This window comes from Hippocampus comes, unplaced genomic scaffold (genome assembly GCF_001891065.2).
Source record: "Hippocampus comes isolate QL1 unplaced genomic scaffold, H_comes_QL1_v1.1 scaffold49, whole genome shotgun sequence".
In the NCBI taxonomy this organism is placed as follows: Eukaryota; Metazoa; Chordata; class Actinopteri; order Syngnathiformes; family Syngnathidae; genus Hippocampus; species Hippocampus comes.
This window is the reverse complement of record NW_017804830.1, coordinates 711852-724364: the sequence shown is the minus strand read 5'-3', so window position 1 is coordinate 724364 and position 12513 is coordinate 711852. Positions and strand designations below refer to the sequence as shown.

Below are 12513 nucleotides of genomic sequence, written 5' to 3'. Positions count from 1 at the left end.
AAAAAAAAAAAACAACCCAAAAAATCGAAAACAGGAGAAAGCTCAAAAAGAGCCCAACTAAAAATTAAGTCTCATGCAGTCAAAAGCCCACAAATAAAAATGAGTTTTACGGACAGTTTTCAAGATGGGCAGAGAGAGGGCTGGTCCAACGCTCATTCTAAAGAGAGGGAGCGGCAATGGAAAAGGCTCCGTCCCTTCCGAGCCTCCACTTAGTTCCCAGTACCCCTCGTCGCGTCCGGTCCGAAGACCGGAAGCACCGCGGGATTGCCTGGCTTCAAACTGAAGTGCGTTACAATAATCCAGCCGCAATGTGACCAGGGCACGAATGACTGTTTCAAAGTGAATGCCATCTTTCGCCTTCTTCAAATCAAAATCCATCTGTCAAGGTAAAGATGAGCACATTATTTATGGCAGGCGTCAGGCGGGTTCATCCTATAAACTGCAGATTTAAAAAAAAACAAAAGATTTGTCAAGCTTCTGGAGTGGCCAGCGGCCCCGTGCACATTGATTGGACAAGGGGGTCCTCGGGCCAAAGTCTGGACACCCCTGGTTTGCTGTGTCGGCCTATCGTCATGCCGACCAAAGTGCCAGTCTTCGTGTCAAGTGGGCTGAAGCATGGGTCGAATGGCCTTGTGGGTCCTCAAGGGCCTTTTTCATCCACAAGTCAAATGCCATCAGGCGTTTTTTGCGGGGTTTGTTTTGCTTAACTCTTGCCACCAAAAGTTCCCTTCCCAACTTTTTCCTGCCCTCTCACCAGCTGGAGGCGTCTCTGAGAGTGGTCGGCTTGGCGCCCTCTTTCTCCAATTCATGCAGCGACACAGTGAGTACTGATGGTGAATTGTTGGGATGTGATGATCAGAGCGATAGATTTCTTGTCTGTAGTTCGGTCAAGTCAACCCACCCATTTATGAGGGGCAATAGGACCGACCACTGCCGCTCCTCGTCAAAATCCACCACAACAGGAGGGTCGTAATTGCGCGTAGATGCTTCTAAAGCGTGGTTAATCACTTGCGCCAGCGCCATACGTCTCGAACGTGCACACCTCTGAACCCATCTTCCATCAAAAACGGAATTTGGTAGGTCGATGATTCAACACAAACCAGCCACCTTCACATGAAGCTCTTCAATGGTGTGAGCTGGCCTGAGTAACACGCGAGCGCAAACTGTCGTGGCACCACGCACGGGCAAACAAATCTGCGCACCAAAAACAGTTTCTTAAAATTGAATTTTGCATTTAATTTTGTTGAAATTCTTTTTCTTGCGCTTTGTGATTTCATGACTTTTGCTTTGTTGACAGGAGCGTGGCCTGACTCCGCCTCAAATTCCTCGCAGGGGTCCACGACGCTGTCCCGACATGTCGCCCACTTCTAGGAAGAGACAGACGGAAAGATTTGCCAGAATATGCGCCACTCGCTTGGACGACGACGATGATTAGCACGCGGTACAGAGCAATGTGTGTTTTGATGTATAGAAATGGAGGAAGGGGGGGCGCTATAAAGTAAGTGTCATAGTTTGTATTTTTCTAAATAAATATTTTCCATTGATTCAGTGTCGTCACAAGAACAGACTTATGACATTGCACACGGTTGTATGAATTCAAATAGTTGCACAGGTGACGCGGCTCATTTGCACGGGGCGTTTGCATGCCTGCGCGCGCACACCCACACGACTGCACAAGCGTCCGTCGGTTTCGTCTTTCTGTAACAGCGTCACGCTTTGCCACCCCCTGTATGGCCGAAGGCGAGAAACCGGCACGCACCTTTCTTAGCACTCCCTTTTCCTCCCGACAGACACGTGAAGTAGTTTGGATGTGGCTCCAGCTGGTGCCGGGTTGTTTTTGTACTTAAGCGCAGGTTGGTCCTCGGCCAGGCGTTTTCTTTTTTTTTTTTCGCCATGGTCAGCGGGGGAGGTTCTTCCGACTTTAACCCGTCGGTGCCCGTCAAAATCTTTTCGGCTGGGGCGGCCGGCTGCGTGTCCGACCTGGTCACCTTCCCGCTGGACACGGCCAAAGTTCGACTGCAGGTGAGCGGCGGGCCCAAAGCGCTTTTTGGGTTTGGTTTGGTTTGGTTTTCCTTTGTAGATTTACTTGAATGATCATCATTCTCCATGTTTGGAGGAGGAAAAAAAAACCTAACGAAATAGCCAGGTATAAAGGAGGCCGCCACATTTGGTCTTAGGTCTCGAGTCGCCGTTCCCGTTGCGAGGGTTCTGCATGTTCGTCGTTGCGTGTGGGCACAGCCTGGTGGTGAAATTTGACGCCATAAATGTCAATGCAGCAACTCCGCTGCTGATGCTCCAAGGTCCTTCTCTACGTTCCCACTTAGCAGCATGTGCAGCTGATCCGAGGTAGAGCGTGCCTTCTTATCTGCCGTGTTTTCATCCTCCTCTTAGATTCAGGGCGAATCGGAGCCCTTGGTGAGAGGCCAGAGAGCCACGTACAGGGGCGTGTTCGGCACCATGTTCACCATCGTAAGGACGGAGGGCGCCAGGGGCCTCTACAACGGACTGCTGGCCGGCCTGCACAGACAGATGAGCTTCGCCTCGGTGCGCGTGGGCCTGTACGACGCCACCAAGCAGTTCTACGGCAGGGGCTCGGAGAGTAAGCGGAAGGTGGTCGGCCTGCTGCGGGGCAACATTGTGGCTCGTGTTGACTCAAACGGCGTGGCCCACCGTGCTTTACTGCCGCAGGCCTTCCTCGACAAGTTACTGTATGTCAACCTATAGAGAAAATGTGTTGACAGCTGTTGCCAGTCAGACCAGCTCGACAGCTCCCACTATAGGAAGCAGCTCTTTCGCCCACTCCTCATTTTACTGATGCAGAGGAAAAGCCGTTTTATCAACAACGCCCAGAAACGCCGCCGCCGGCTTCTCTCAGCCCGAGCTCGTCAAAAGATGGACTGAGACAAAGTGGAAAAGTGTTTTGCGGTCTGACGAGGCCACACTTCAATTGTGGACGTTGTGTCCTCCTGGCCAAGGAGAAAAAGAAGCCTCCGGATTGTTCTGGACACAAAGTTCAAAATTAGCCAGCATACGTGATGGACGGGGGTTGTGTCCGTGCACAACTAATGCTGAACACTACATACGGTTTTGGAAAAACGTGCTGCCATCCAAGCAATGTCTTTGTCATACACTCCCCCACTTCTTTCAGCTAGATAATGCCAAAGCATTTTCTGCAGTTGTTCCTATAGCATGCCCCCCCCTGCCAATTCAAACCCAATGTTGACTTTGAATTGCTCTCACTGCTTTCTGCCGGTTTCACAGGCCCCAGCATTGCGACGCGGTTGGCGGCGGGCTGCACCACGGGAGCCATGGCGGTGGCGGTGGCCCAGCCCACCGACGTGGTGAAAGTCCGCTTCCAGGCGCAGGTGCGATTGCTCCGGGGCGGTGCGGCGACCAGGTACGGCGGCACCTTGGACGCCTACAGGACCATCGCCAGGGACGAGGGGCTCCGAGGCCTGTGGAAAGGTAATGGTGGCCACGGATGCATTCTCCTGAAATGGGACGTGTGGTGGGCGGGGGGCGCGTCTTTGCGACTTATCTCTAATGTGATCCATTTCATCTTTAAACGGCCTCGACTTTGTGATGAGGTGATAAGTTATCACGTTAGAGTGTGATCATTTTCATTTCAGCCTTCAGCCCAGTCCCGTCGCTTCGTCAGGCAGAGACAGAATAACATAGAAACAGAACTTGTCGTCACCAATGAATTTTCGTGCCAACCAAGTGCTTTTGGATCCTCTTCCCGAGGCACGCGCGATAATCTTTCGCGTCATCTTCGTGGTCGGGCGAATCCACGCGTTGGAGTTGACTGCGGCGTCGTGTGCAGGTTGTCTGCCAAACATCGCTCGCAACGCCATCGTGAATTGCTGCGAGACGGTCACCTATGATGTCATCAAGGAGCGCATCCTGCAGTACGAGCTGATGGCGGGCAAGTAGAAGTTTATGTGCGCTTGCGTCACCAGAAGAGGCTGACGCTCGCGTACGCGCGAGTCCCAACAATCGTGTCTGCGATCACGTGTTGGTCGGAAGGTCCCTTGTGTTCCGCACGCTGCCACCATGGCATTTCTCTGCACCCCCTCCGTCGCAGACAACATGCCGTGCCACTTCACGGCCGCCTTCGGCGCCGGCTTCTGCGCCGCCGTGGCGGCGTCTCCGGTGGACGTGATCAAAACGCGCTACATGAACTCCGCGCCGGGCCAGTACGGCGGCGCCATCCACTGTGCCTTCACCATGCTGCTCAAGGAGGGGCCCGCCGCCTTCTATAAGGGGTACGTGCCGGATGAATCCTCAGCTAATCGATGTACCGGCAGTGAAAAGAGTACAAATGTCACATCAGAAGACCGAGGATTTATTTTTTTTTCCTTCTTCTAGATTCATGGCGTCCTTCCTACGCCTGGGCTCGTGGAACATCGTTATGTTCATGAGCTACGAGCAAATTAAAAGAGGTGCGGCAAGATTGCACAAGTCCGTGCAGTCTTCGTTTTAAGCCGTCTGGCAAGGTTGCGCCTTTGTATCCTTCTTAAAATGGACGTGGACCGAAACGTTTGCAAGATTTGTTGTGTGCGGCTCCGCTCGTCTAAACGCGGCATTCTGATGAAAGGCCAATCCCGGATCACCGGTTTTCTGACTTGAGCAACCGCTCGCCTCGTATCCCCCAAACGCAATGCAGCGGTGACCGCAAAGACAATTTTGGGGCTCGACTCCCCCCTTTGCAGAGAGCGCGGTTCGACTCCAGTACAAGTACAGGCCACGGGAAAAGGCCTTTGGCTCTGACCTCTGCTGGAGGCTTTTCATGCGGCTCGCTTCGCATTCTTTCATTCGGCCCGTTGAGCGCTCACCAAATGAGAAATACGCTCGTTTTTCTCTTCAAACTTCTTAGTTGAAAATGTATTTCTTCAAGTTTGTATTCACTAATGTTATGCAAAGCAGAGTAGAAATACAGAGGAAAAAAATGCAGTATTTGATTGTACTGATGTAATGTCATTATAGATAGCTTAATTAAAATGAATGATCGAAATTTGACACATTTTAACTTGATTGTGACCTCACCACCCATGACTGGCCATCTGTTCATTTTGATCGTTTTTATACTTTGGTCTTTGAGCACAAACATTTGTGACTCCCACAGCTTTACTGTCCTTTTTTTGCTTGCAAAAGTTTGCCCCTCGCACACCTTGACACTTTTTTTTTTCTTGGTTCCTTCCTTCCGTGGCTTTCATGTGCTTCATGCAAAAGCATTTTGACACATTTTGAATATGGCAATACATTCCATTTGGTTTTACTATACCCAATGCAATTTCATGAGTACAAACAACTCGACGAACAATACCAACAAACCAAAAAAGAGAGAAAATAAATCAGCATATCATCGATGGCTGAATTTGGGAACCAAAATTGGGTTCTGGCCTTGCTGCATTTTGTCCCAAAAATGTGAAGCCATGTGCATATGTCATTTTTTCCATCTACTTGTGAATGTGCAACTGCTAATGTGTGATTTTCTTTTTTTCTGTTATCAATAAATGATGACAGGGGCTGACCATATGTGAAGATTGGCGGGCGTTGGGCTCATCAGCCCAATCAACAGGCTTCACGTAACTCTTGCAACAAGTTGGGGGGGGCCACTGTGCTCCGAGTTTAAAAAGATTTATTCTGGCGCATGGCGGAAGAAGTGGAATCAGCGCCACCAAGCTCGAAGGCAGCAATGAACTAAAACAGACTCACGGGAATGGGAATGTCATGAGTCGAGCCGTCCCTGACTCGGGATTCATTCCATCAAAAATGCGTCCAAACAGGATTCAGAACTCCCTTTTCATCCATTTGTTGTGCCGCGATGGCTTTTTTTTTTTTTAGTCGTGTCAAATGCTGGAAGTAGGTGAGAGCGTCGGTCGCGCTTGGTCCCGCGGCGTCATGTCGGGGCCTTTGGAAGCGCTCAGCCGCGCGCTAAATGCGGCGCGGGCTAATCCCGTTAAACGACCGTCGACCGCCGCCTCTTCGCGATTAGCGTCGCGCGCGCGCGCGCGGACACGAAAGGCGCACCGAGACCTCGTCGGCTCGCTCAAGGCCGCGAAGGACGCCGCGCGCTGGGCCCACCCGGACCGATCGTCGCCCTCTTCGGTGAGCAGCTCGCGGCCGGACATTCGGGTGGAGTCGGGCTCCGCGCTTCACCGAGCAGCCTTTTTAACGCGCAAACAAAGCTGCGACTTAGTCGAAGAAACGCGCCTGCCTTTTCGACGGCGTTGATTTATCGGTGTCAATCGTCAGCCGCGCCTGGGTACGAGCACGTTGGCTTTGCCGGCGAGGGTGTTGATCCCTCGTCGCTTCTTCTTCCCGTTGTTGTTGTCGCTGCTGCGTAAGAAGCTTTGCGGAGGTCGGCGCTCGTCTTTTTCCTGCGCTCAAATCCACTCGGTTGTCTGAAAAGCAAAGCGGACCAAAACTGGTTCAATGTCACGTTCACGTGTGATGGATTTGTGGTTTCCCTTTTTAGCCCAATTTAAAAACGGCGCGAGGAGGGAATGAAGCTGAGACGAGCTTCCGGTGCCTTCACCTCCACTGAACCTCGACGCACGAATTAGACTCATGCAGAGGAATGGCAGAGCAAATCCAAAATGGAGCTTCCCGTGACAATGACAGCGAATCAGCTCAAAGAGGAAAATTGAGGGCTGTCGGGGACTGTTTCAAGACTTCAGGACAATATTGTGCTCAAATAGGTCCGAGTCAGTCCAAGCTTTAGCGGGAAAAAAAAGGTTTTCTTGTGATTCATCACACTTTGTCACGTGATCATCGAGACATGGCAACGAGATACCATTCAAATGTGGTCAAGCCGGGTCATTTTCTGCGCTTCTGACCAAGCAAAGGGGGTTTAGGGCTTCCAAGGGGGCTTCCTCGCCCACGTGAGGTCGTCAAACCTGAATTGGGCCTTTCAGAGGCGCGTGACAGGCCTGGTCTGGGCTTCCACGGGAGGCCGTTAAGTAGGCATGTGGTTTCAGTGTCCTGTTTCCAGCCCGGGTTCGGGTTTCAGAGGAGAGGACCAAACCGGGGTTAGGGTTTGAAGCGGAGTTTCACGTCAGGGTTTCCAAGTGGCGTTCCAGCCCGGGCTTGGCCTTCAAAACATGTTTCAAAACTCACTTAGGATTTTGAGCACGGCTTTCGGGGTGGCGGTTTGAATCACGGGTTAAGGCTTTCAAGTCAGGTTCCGCGCGGTGGTCCGAAGCCAAATCCAACGTTCGGGTTTCCGACCTTGCACCGCTTCCGATTTTCAAGGCGGCCAACGAGACGCCTCGTTCCCATCGGCCGAGCGGCCATGAGTGCCACCTGAGCGCCCGGCGCCGCCCCGAAGTCATCATGAGCGTGATGAGCGAGGACCCCGACGCCGAGCACCGCGGCGAGCTGGCCGACGTGCTGGCGGCCATGAGCGTCAAGGCGGCGCCCGACGCCGCCTCCCGCCGGGCCCGCCTCTCCGACAGGAAGCTGTCGCTGCAGGAGCGCGGCGGCCGCGTGGTCAGGCAGCCCACCGTCGAGACCAAGAGGGTGTCCATCACTGACGCGCAGGTAAGGAATTTTCTATTTTCGCTCCACATTTCAGTGACAGCCTTCGTTTTTCGCCCTTAATGGGGAGCAGAACCCCCCCGCGAAAGGTGAAAACCGCTCATTTTCACGTCTGTGGGTACCAGCAAATATGTCAACACAATTTATACTTGACATATTTGAGACAAAGATGCCAGCGGAGACACGTATTGTCTTCAATCTTGAATGATCAAAACTTCTCGGGTCATTGGCATACCTCAAGATTGAAGAGGCTGGTGGCGGCGGCGTCGACGGCGCCTCTCACTTGAGTCGTCCAGGTTTTCGCTGCACTCGAGACTCTTCTGCCGGAGGCGCTGACCCGTGTGGCTGAGGTTTTGAAATTGGAGAAAAACACGGCAATGGGGGGGCCCCATGACCTTTATGACCTCCATCTTCTGAGTAGTCGAGATAGGTTGAAGGTTTCTTAGTTGATCAGGCAACGCTCTTTTGTCGTGTGAAGAAAAAAGAACCCGATGGAGCCGAGCGTTTCGGCCGTCACTTCAGCCTGAGCCGTCAGCGCTCCCTTTTGTCCGGCCGATCGGGTCGGGAGGCCTTGAAAAGAAGGCTTCTCGAGCCAATCTTTTTATGAAAGCGAGAGCCGACGTGGGACGACTCGGGCGATTTGACGTTCTCGGTCGCTTCATTTGAAAGGCGGCGCCAGCGAAAGAGCCCGAAGGACTGAATTGTTGTTGCTTTTTTTTCCGCTTTCCAGGACTTTGTGCAGCTCAACCAGTACAAGCTGAAGAAGGAGATCGGAAAGGTAGGCGGCGGGCTTGCTTTGTCGCCGAGTGAGCGGGACCGCTCGATGCGCGCCGGCCATCAATGGCTGGGATTCGGCGAAGAATCGCCATGACGCTGATGTGTGATGTGCTGCTTTTTCCACACTGTAGGGCTCTTACGGTGTGGTCAAGCTGGCTTACAATGAAGACTCTGAACAGTATTATGTAAGTGGGTGCATGCTTCTGATCCAACATTTTCACTTTTTTTTTCCATTTCATCATTGCAGAATTTATTTTAAGTCTCTCTCTCTCTCTCTCTCTAGATAGGTCGAGAAATAGGTAGCCAAACTTGTTTTTTCACTTGATGGCTTTATTGATGCTTTGTTTTTGTTTCTGTTTTTGTTTGACTGGATTCCATTCAGGCCATGAAGGTTGTTTCCAAGAAGAAGCTCATGAAGCAGTTTGGTTTTCTGCGTGAGTCTTTCATGTAGAATGAATTTATCGAGCATGTTTTTTTTGATGAAGAATGGTGACTTTTGCAAAAGTTGAATTCCTCCAGCCGAAGAACAGTTGTCTTATTTTTTTTAAAAAAAAGGGATTTTTCCAATAGAATGTTTTTTGAATGTTGTTTTTTTTTTTTTTTTTAACCTGACAAAAATGGATGCATTTTTTTTTTCATGAATAGTTGCAGTGTTTTTGCGTTTAGAATATATCTATTAAAAATATTAGAAATAAATATATATTTGACTTTATTTTTTTGGGCATTTTTTTAAAAATTAGTCCATTTTTTTTTTTTTAAAAAACCTTTGGATTTTTTTCCAGCGGTTTTCTGGATTTTTGTTATTTATTTAGTTAGTTGGGGGGAGGGAGAAAATGTTGATAGTCAGAATTGTTCTTTTTTTGTACATGTACAAAAAGGTTAATTTTTTAAAAATGTGTTTATGTAGCCTGAATTTATAGTAAGCGTAAACCCCAAACTGCAGCAAAAGGTAAATTTGTGAAGGTTTTGGTCCTGTCTTGTGAAGCAGCACGTGGCTCGTAAGCGGCGTGGTGGTGTGTCGCTTGACTTTTGTCGGGGTCACTTCAGGTCGCGCGGCGCCGGGCCAGCAGGAGGCCTTCCCCAAAGCTTCCATGCCGCTGGAGAAGATCTACCGGGAGATCGCCATCCTCAAGAAGCTGGACCACCACAACGTGGTCAAGCTGGTGGAGGTCGGTCTCACTGCCTCACGCCCCAAAATCAAATTGTCACGAAGAAAAACGGCGCCGCAATGTTAAAAAAAACAAAAAAAATGAAACGAGGAGAAATTGTCCTGTCACAGAGCCACCTCGTGATTGCAAGCAGACAATTGTTGAGCTTGTGAACACGTCTTTATCTTGAAGTTGGTTTGAAGTGTGACGTGAGCCGCCGCCGCCGCCGCGTTGTCCAATTTCTTGCACAATGACCGCCGGTCTACTTGCAGGTGCTGGACGATCCCGATGAAGACGGCCTACACATGGGTAGCAACTTCTTTTCCATTTCAATGTTGTTTTCGCAAGGCTTCCAAGAGTCAACTCTTTTTTTTTTTTTCCTCTCACTCTAGCGTTCGAGCTGATGACCAAAGGGTACGTCGGCTTACTTTTCAACAGCCACTTGTGGTGCGATATGCGATTGTGAGATGCCTGACTTTTTTGTTGTTGTTTTTTTGGGCGGGGGGGGGGGGGCAGCCCGGTGATGGAAGTGCCCACGGACGAGCCCCTGACAGAAGAGCGAGCTCGCTTTTACTTCCGAGACCTCGTGCTGGGCATGGAGTATCGTACGTTGGCGCAGCGTCTTCAGTCACCCCGAAGCCCCCAAACGTCGGGGTGAATTTTATTTCAAATTGAACATTTGAAATGGAGCGCTAACCGGACTCCCCGGTGCGTTTGCCAGTGCACTACCACAAAATCATCCACCGGGACATCAAACCGTCCAACCTGCTGCTGGGCGACGACGGCCACGTCAAGATCGCCGACTTCGGCGTCAGCAACGAGTTCGAGGGGGCCGACGCGCTGCTGTCCGGCACGGCCGGCACCCCGGCCTTCATGGCGCCCGAGACCATGGAGGACCACCGCCCCGAATTCAGCGGAAAGGTTTCGCCGCCGCCGTCGCCGCCAAAACCCAAACGCTCGCCCAAAACCGCAGCGTCTCTTGCTTGCAGGCGCTGGATGTGTGGGCCATGGGGGTGACGCTCTACTGCTTTGTCTACGGGAAGGTAACACGCGCTGTGTGCACGCGGAGGCGTGCGTGCACGTTTGGAGGAGTGTGTGTGTGTTTGTGCGGTTCCGTGTGTGTGTTTGAGTGCGCATCGGTGTCTGAACGCGCGTGTGACGTGTCGTCCGGCAGTGTCCGTTTTATGACGAGTACGTGGTCTCCCTGTACAACAAGATCAAGAACAAACCTGTGGAATTTCCCCAAACGTGAGTACGCCAGTCGTGCCTTTCAATATGCTCCGTCGCGGTCGGGGAGTTCTCGCGGTGTTGACCGTTGCCCTTTGTGCTTTGCGCAGGCCCGGGACAAGCGACGCGCTACGACATCTCGTCGGCAACATGCTGGACAAAAACCCACAGAGCAGAATCACGCTCCCAAGCATCAAAGTGAGTCGCGCGCACGCTCGACGTCGGCCAAGGACGCGCTCCGCTACTCACGGAGGAGGGATGGGGGGGGGGCGCGCTCATCCGCGTGCGCATTTGTGCGTCGCCAGCTCCACCCGTGGGTGACGGAGTACGGCGCGTGCCCGCTCCCCCTGGAGGAGGATCACTGCACGGCGCTGGAGGTGAGCGCCGAGGAGGTCGAGAACAGCGTGACGCTGATCTCCAGCCTCTCGACGGTGGTGAGTCACTCTCGCATCTCCCGTGTCGACGCGCATCGTCCTCGCCGCTCGGCCGTTCCCACGGGGGGTTTCGATTCCTTTTGAAAGCCGGACACCCCGTTGGTGTCCAAATTGTAAAAAGTGACCAAAATGGACATCCGTGACTTTCACGGGACAGCAACAATCGGTCTCAAATGGGTCCTTGTTCATTTGTGGGGTTAGTCACGTCTTCCAAAGTCCTTTGCCGCTCTGCTCCACAGATCCTGGTGAAGTCCATGCTCCGCAAGCGCTCCTTCAGCAACCCCTTCGAGTGTCCGGCCCGACGGGCCCACAGGTCCATGTCTGCCCCCGGTGGGCTTCTCACGTAAGTGCGGCCGGACAACTTTGGAGAAAGGTCAACTTTGTGTCATATCCCAAACAACAATGCTTGATTTGGCGATTGGGGGGTGTTGGGGGGCGGGGTTGTCGTCGTCGGCGCAAACGTAGCCGATGAACGGCGTATGTGTCTCTTGCAGCGGTTGTTGGGGTCTGTTGGGTTCGTCGGCTCCGCTCCATCCGTCTCTGAGGTAATCGTTCCTCTCCTCCTCTTCTTCTTTGGTGTGGAGTCGCGGCTTTCCTCCAGCGGCGACTTTTCCACCTCATCCCCAAATGTGCATTTCCCCCCCCGTCCTCAACTTGTCCCGCTCCCACCCAAGTCCTGGTCCACAACTTGTCACGCTCGTGCTCAACTTTAGTTCACGCCCAACTGGGTTTGGGTCGTTGCCGTTCTCGGCTTCCTCCAGTCATCCTGAACAACAACCGCAACAAAAAAAAGGAGGGCGGAGGGGCTCCCCCGCCCCCAATCCACGCCACTGATCCTCATTCCCAACTAGATATTTGCACCCTAAACTTTGTCCTCATTGTCACCCCCAAATTCCCCCTGCCAGGCCTTTCGCCCTCGCCGCTCAACCTCTTCTCCCCTTTTGTGTCAAAATCCGAAATCCCGTCAGGAAGAGCAGCCGAGATGGCAGCCGCGACGGCGAACTGGAGGACTTGTACGAAGACGAGGCGTTCGCTGAGTGCTCTGACGCCGCCCAGACCTGAGGCCGACCCGAGGCCGCCCTTGTTTTGTTTTTAGTTTCTTTTCTTCTTTCCGCTTTGTGTTCCCATGGCTACGCACGTAGCTCGGGAGACGAGCGGCGTAGGGCACACGCCAATATTCCAATCGACGGCATTGTTATAAAAGGCTCCGCAAAGAATACTGGTTCCCAATTTGCCTCCGAGAATAAAAAGACGTCCGCCCACCCGATGGCGCTCGTGTGTTTTCTCGTCTTGACCACTAGACGGCGGTGTTTGACTCTCTGCTGCAAATCATTTTTCGCCACAGAGCAAGTGGGAGTGGATGCAATTACTGAGGAAAAATCAAA

At 52.2% G+C, this 12513-nt stretch overlaps 3 protein-coding genes across 4 annotated transcripts in view; all 3 read left to right on the top strand.

Annotated features, from left to right (window-relative positions):
* LOC109514294 (C2 domain-containing protein 3-like) overlaps window positions 1–1435 on the top strand; it is an 11086-nt gene extending 9651 nt beyond the window's left edge. The window contains exons 12-13 of the mRNA XM_019867235.1: window positions 724–820; window positions 1298–1435. Coding sequence (XP_019722794.1) covers window positions 724–820; window positions 1298–1435 — 235 coding nt within the window. The remainder of the gene's footprint in view (window positions 1–723; window positions 821–1297) is intronic.
* On the top strand, window positions 567–5019 carry LOC109514511 (mitochondrial uncoupling protein 2-like). Its single transcript, XM_019867682.1, has 7 exons — window positions 567–820; window positions 1298–2022; window positions 2392–2599; window positions 3262–3465; window positions 3824–3925; window positions 4085–4265; window positions 4369–5019. Exons 2-7 carry the CDS (start codon window positions 1894–1896, stop codon window positions 4481–4483), a joined length of 939 nt encoding a protein of 312 aa, XP_019723241.1. The 5' UTR covers window positions 567–820; window positions 1298–1893; the 3' UTR covers window positions 4484–5019.
* An 801-nt stretch (window positions 5020–5820) lies between these two features.
* Window positions 5821–12395, top strand: camkk1b (calcium/calmodulin-dependent protein kinase kinase 1, alpha b). Of its 2 annotated transcripts, XM_019867643.1 has the most exons (17): window positions 5822–6111; window positions 7258–7545; window positions 8273–8320; window positions 8451–8504; window positions 8702–8753; window positions 9367–9488; window positions 9740–9776; window positions 9860–9881; window positions 9984–10072; window positions 10189–10388; window positions 10457–10510; window positions 10642–10715; window positions 10805–10892; window positions 11000–11128; window positions 11368–11471; window positions 11623–11673; window positions 12097–12395. In XM_019867643.1, exons 1-17 carry the CDS (start codon window positions 5857–5859, stop codon window positions 12188–12190), a joined length of 1761 nt encoding a protein of 586 aa, XP_019723202.1. In that variant the 5' UTR covers window positions 5822–5856; the 3' UTR covers window positions 12191–12395. The 2 variants fall into 2 exon arrangements, with proteins under 2 accessions (XP_019723212.1, XP_019723202.1); XM_019867653.1 differs by lacking the exon at window positions 11623–11673 and having other exon boundaries at window positions 5821–6111.
* The last annotated feature ends 118 nt before the right edge of the window (window positions 12396–12513 follow it).

Coding starts and splice junctions, on each gene's coding strand:
- LOC109514511 (XM_019867682.1), top strand. CDS start 1,894: ATGGTCAGCGGGGGAGGTTCTTCCGACTTTAACCCGTCGGTGCCCGTC. Junction 2,023..2,391: donor CGGCCAAAGTTCGACTGCAG/GTGAGCGGCGGG, acceptor TCCTCCTCTTAG/ATTCAGGGCGAATCGGAGCC. Junction 3,466..3,823: donor GCTCCGAGGCCTGTGGAAAG/GTAATGGTGGCC, acceptor CGTCGTGTGCAG/GTTGTCTGCCAAACATCGCT.
- camkk1b (XM_019867643.1), top strand. CDS start 5,857: ATGCTGGAAGTAGGTGAGAGCGTCGGTCGCGCTTGGTCCCGCGGCGTC. Junction 8,505..8,701: donor AAGACTCTGAACAGTATTAT/GTAAGTGGGTGC, acceptor GATTCCATTCAG/GCCATGAAGGTTGTTTCCAA. Junction 11,129..11,367: donor TCTCCAGCCTCTCGACGGTG/GTGAGTCACTCT, acceptor TCTGCTCCACAG/ATCCTGGTGAAGTCCATGCT.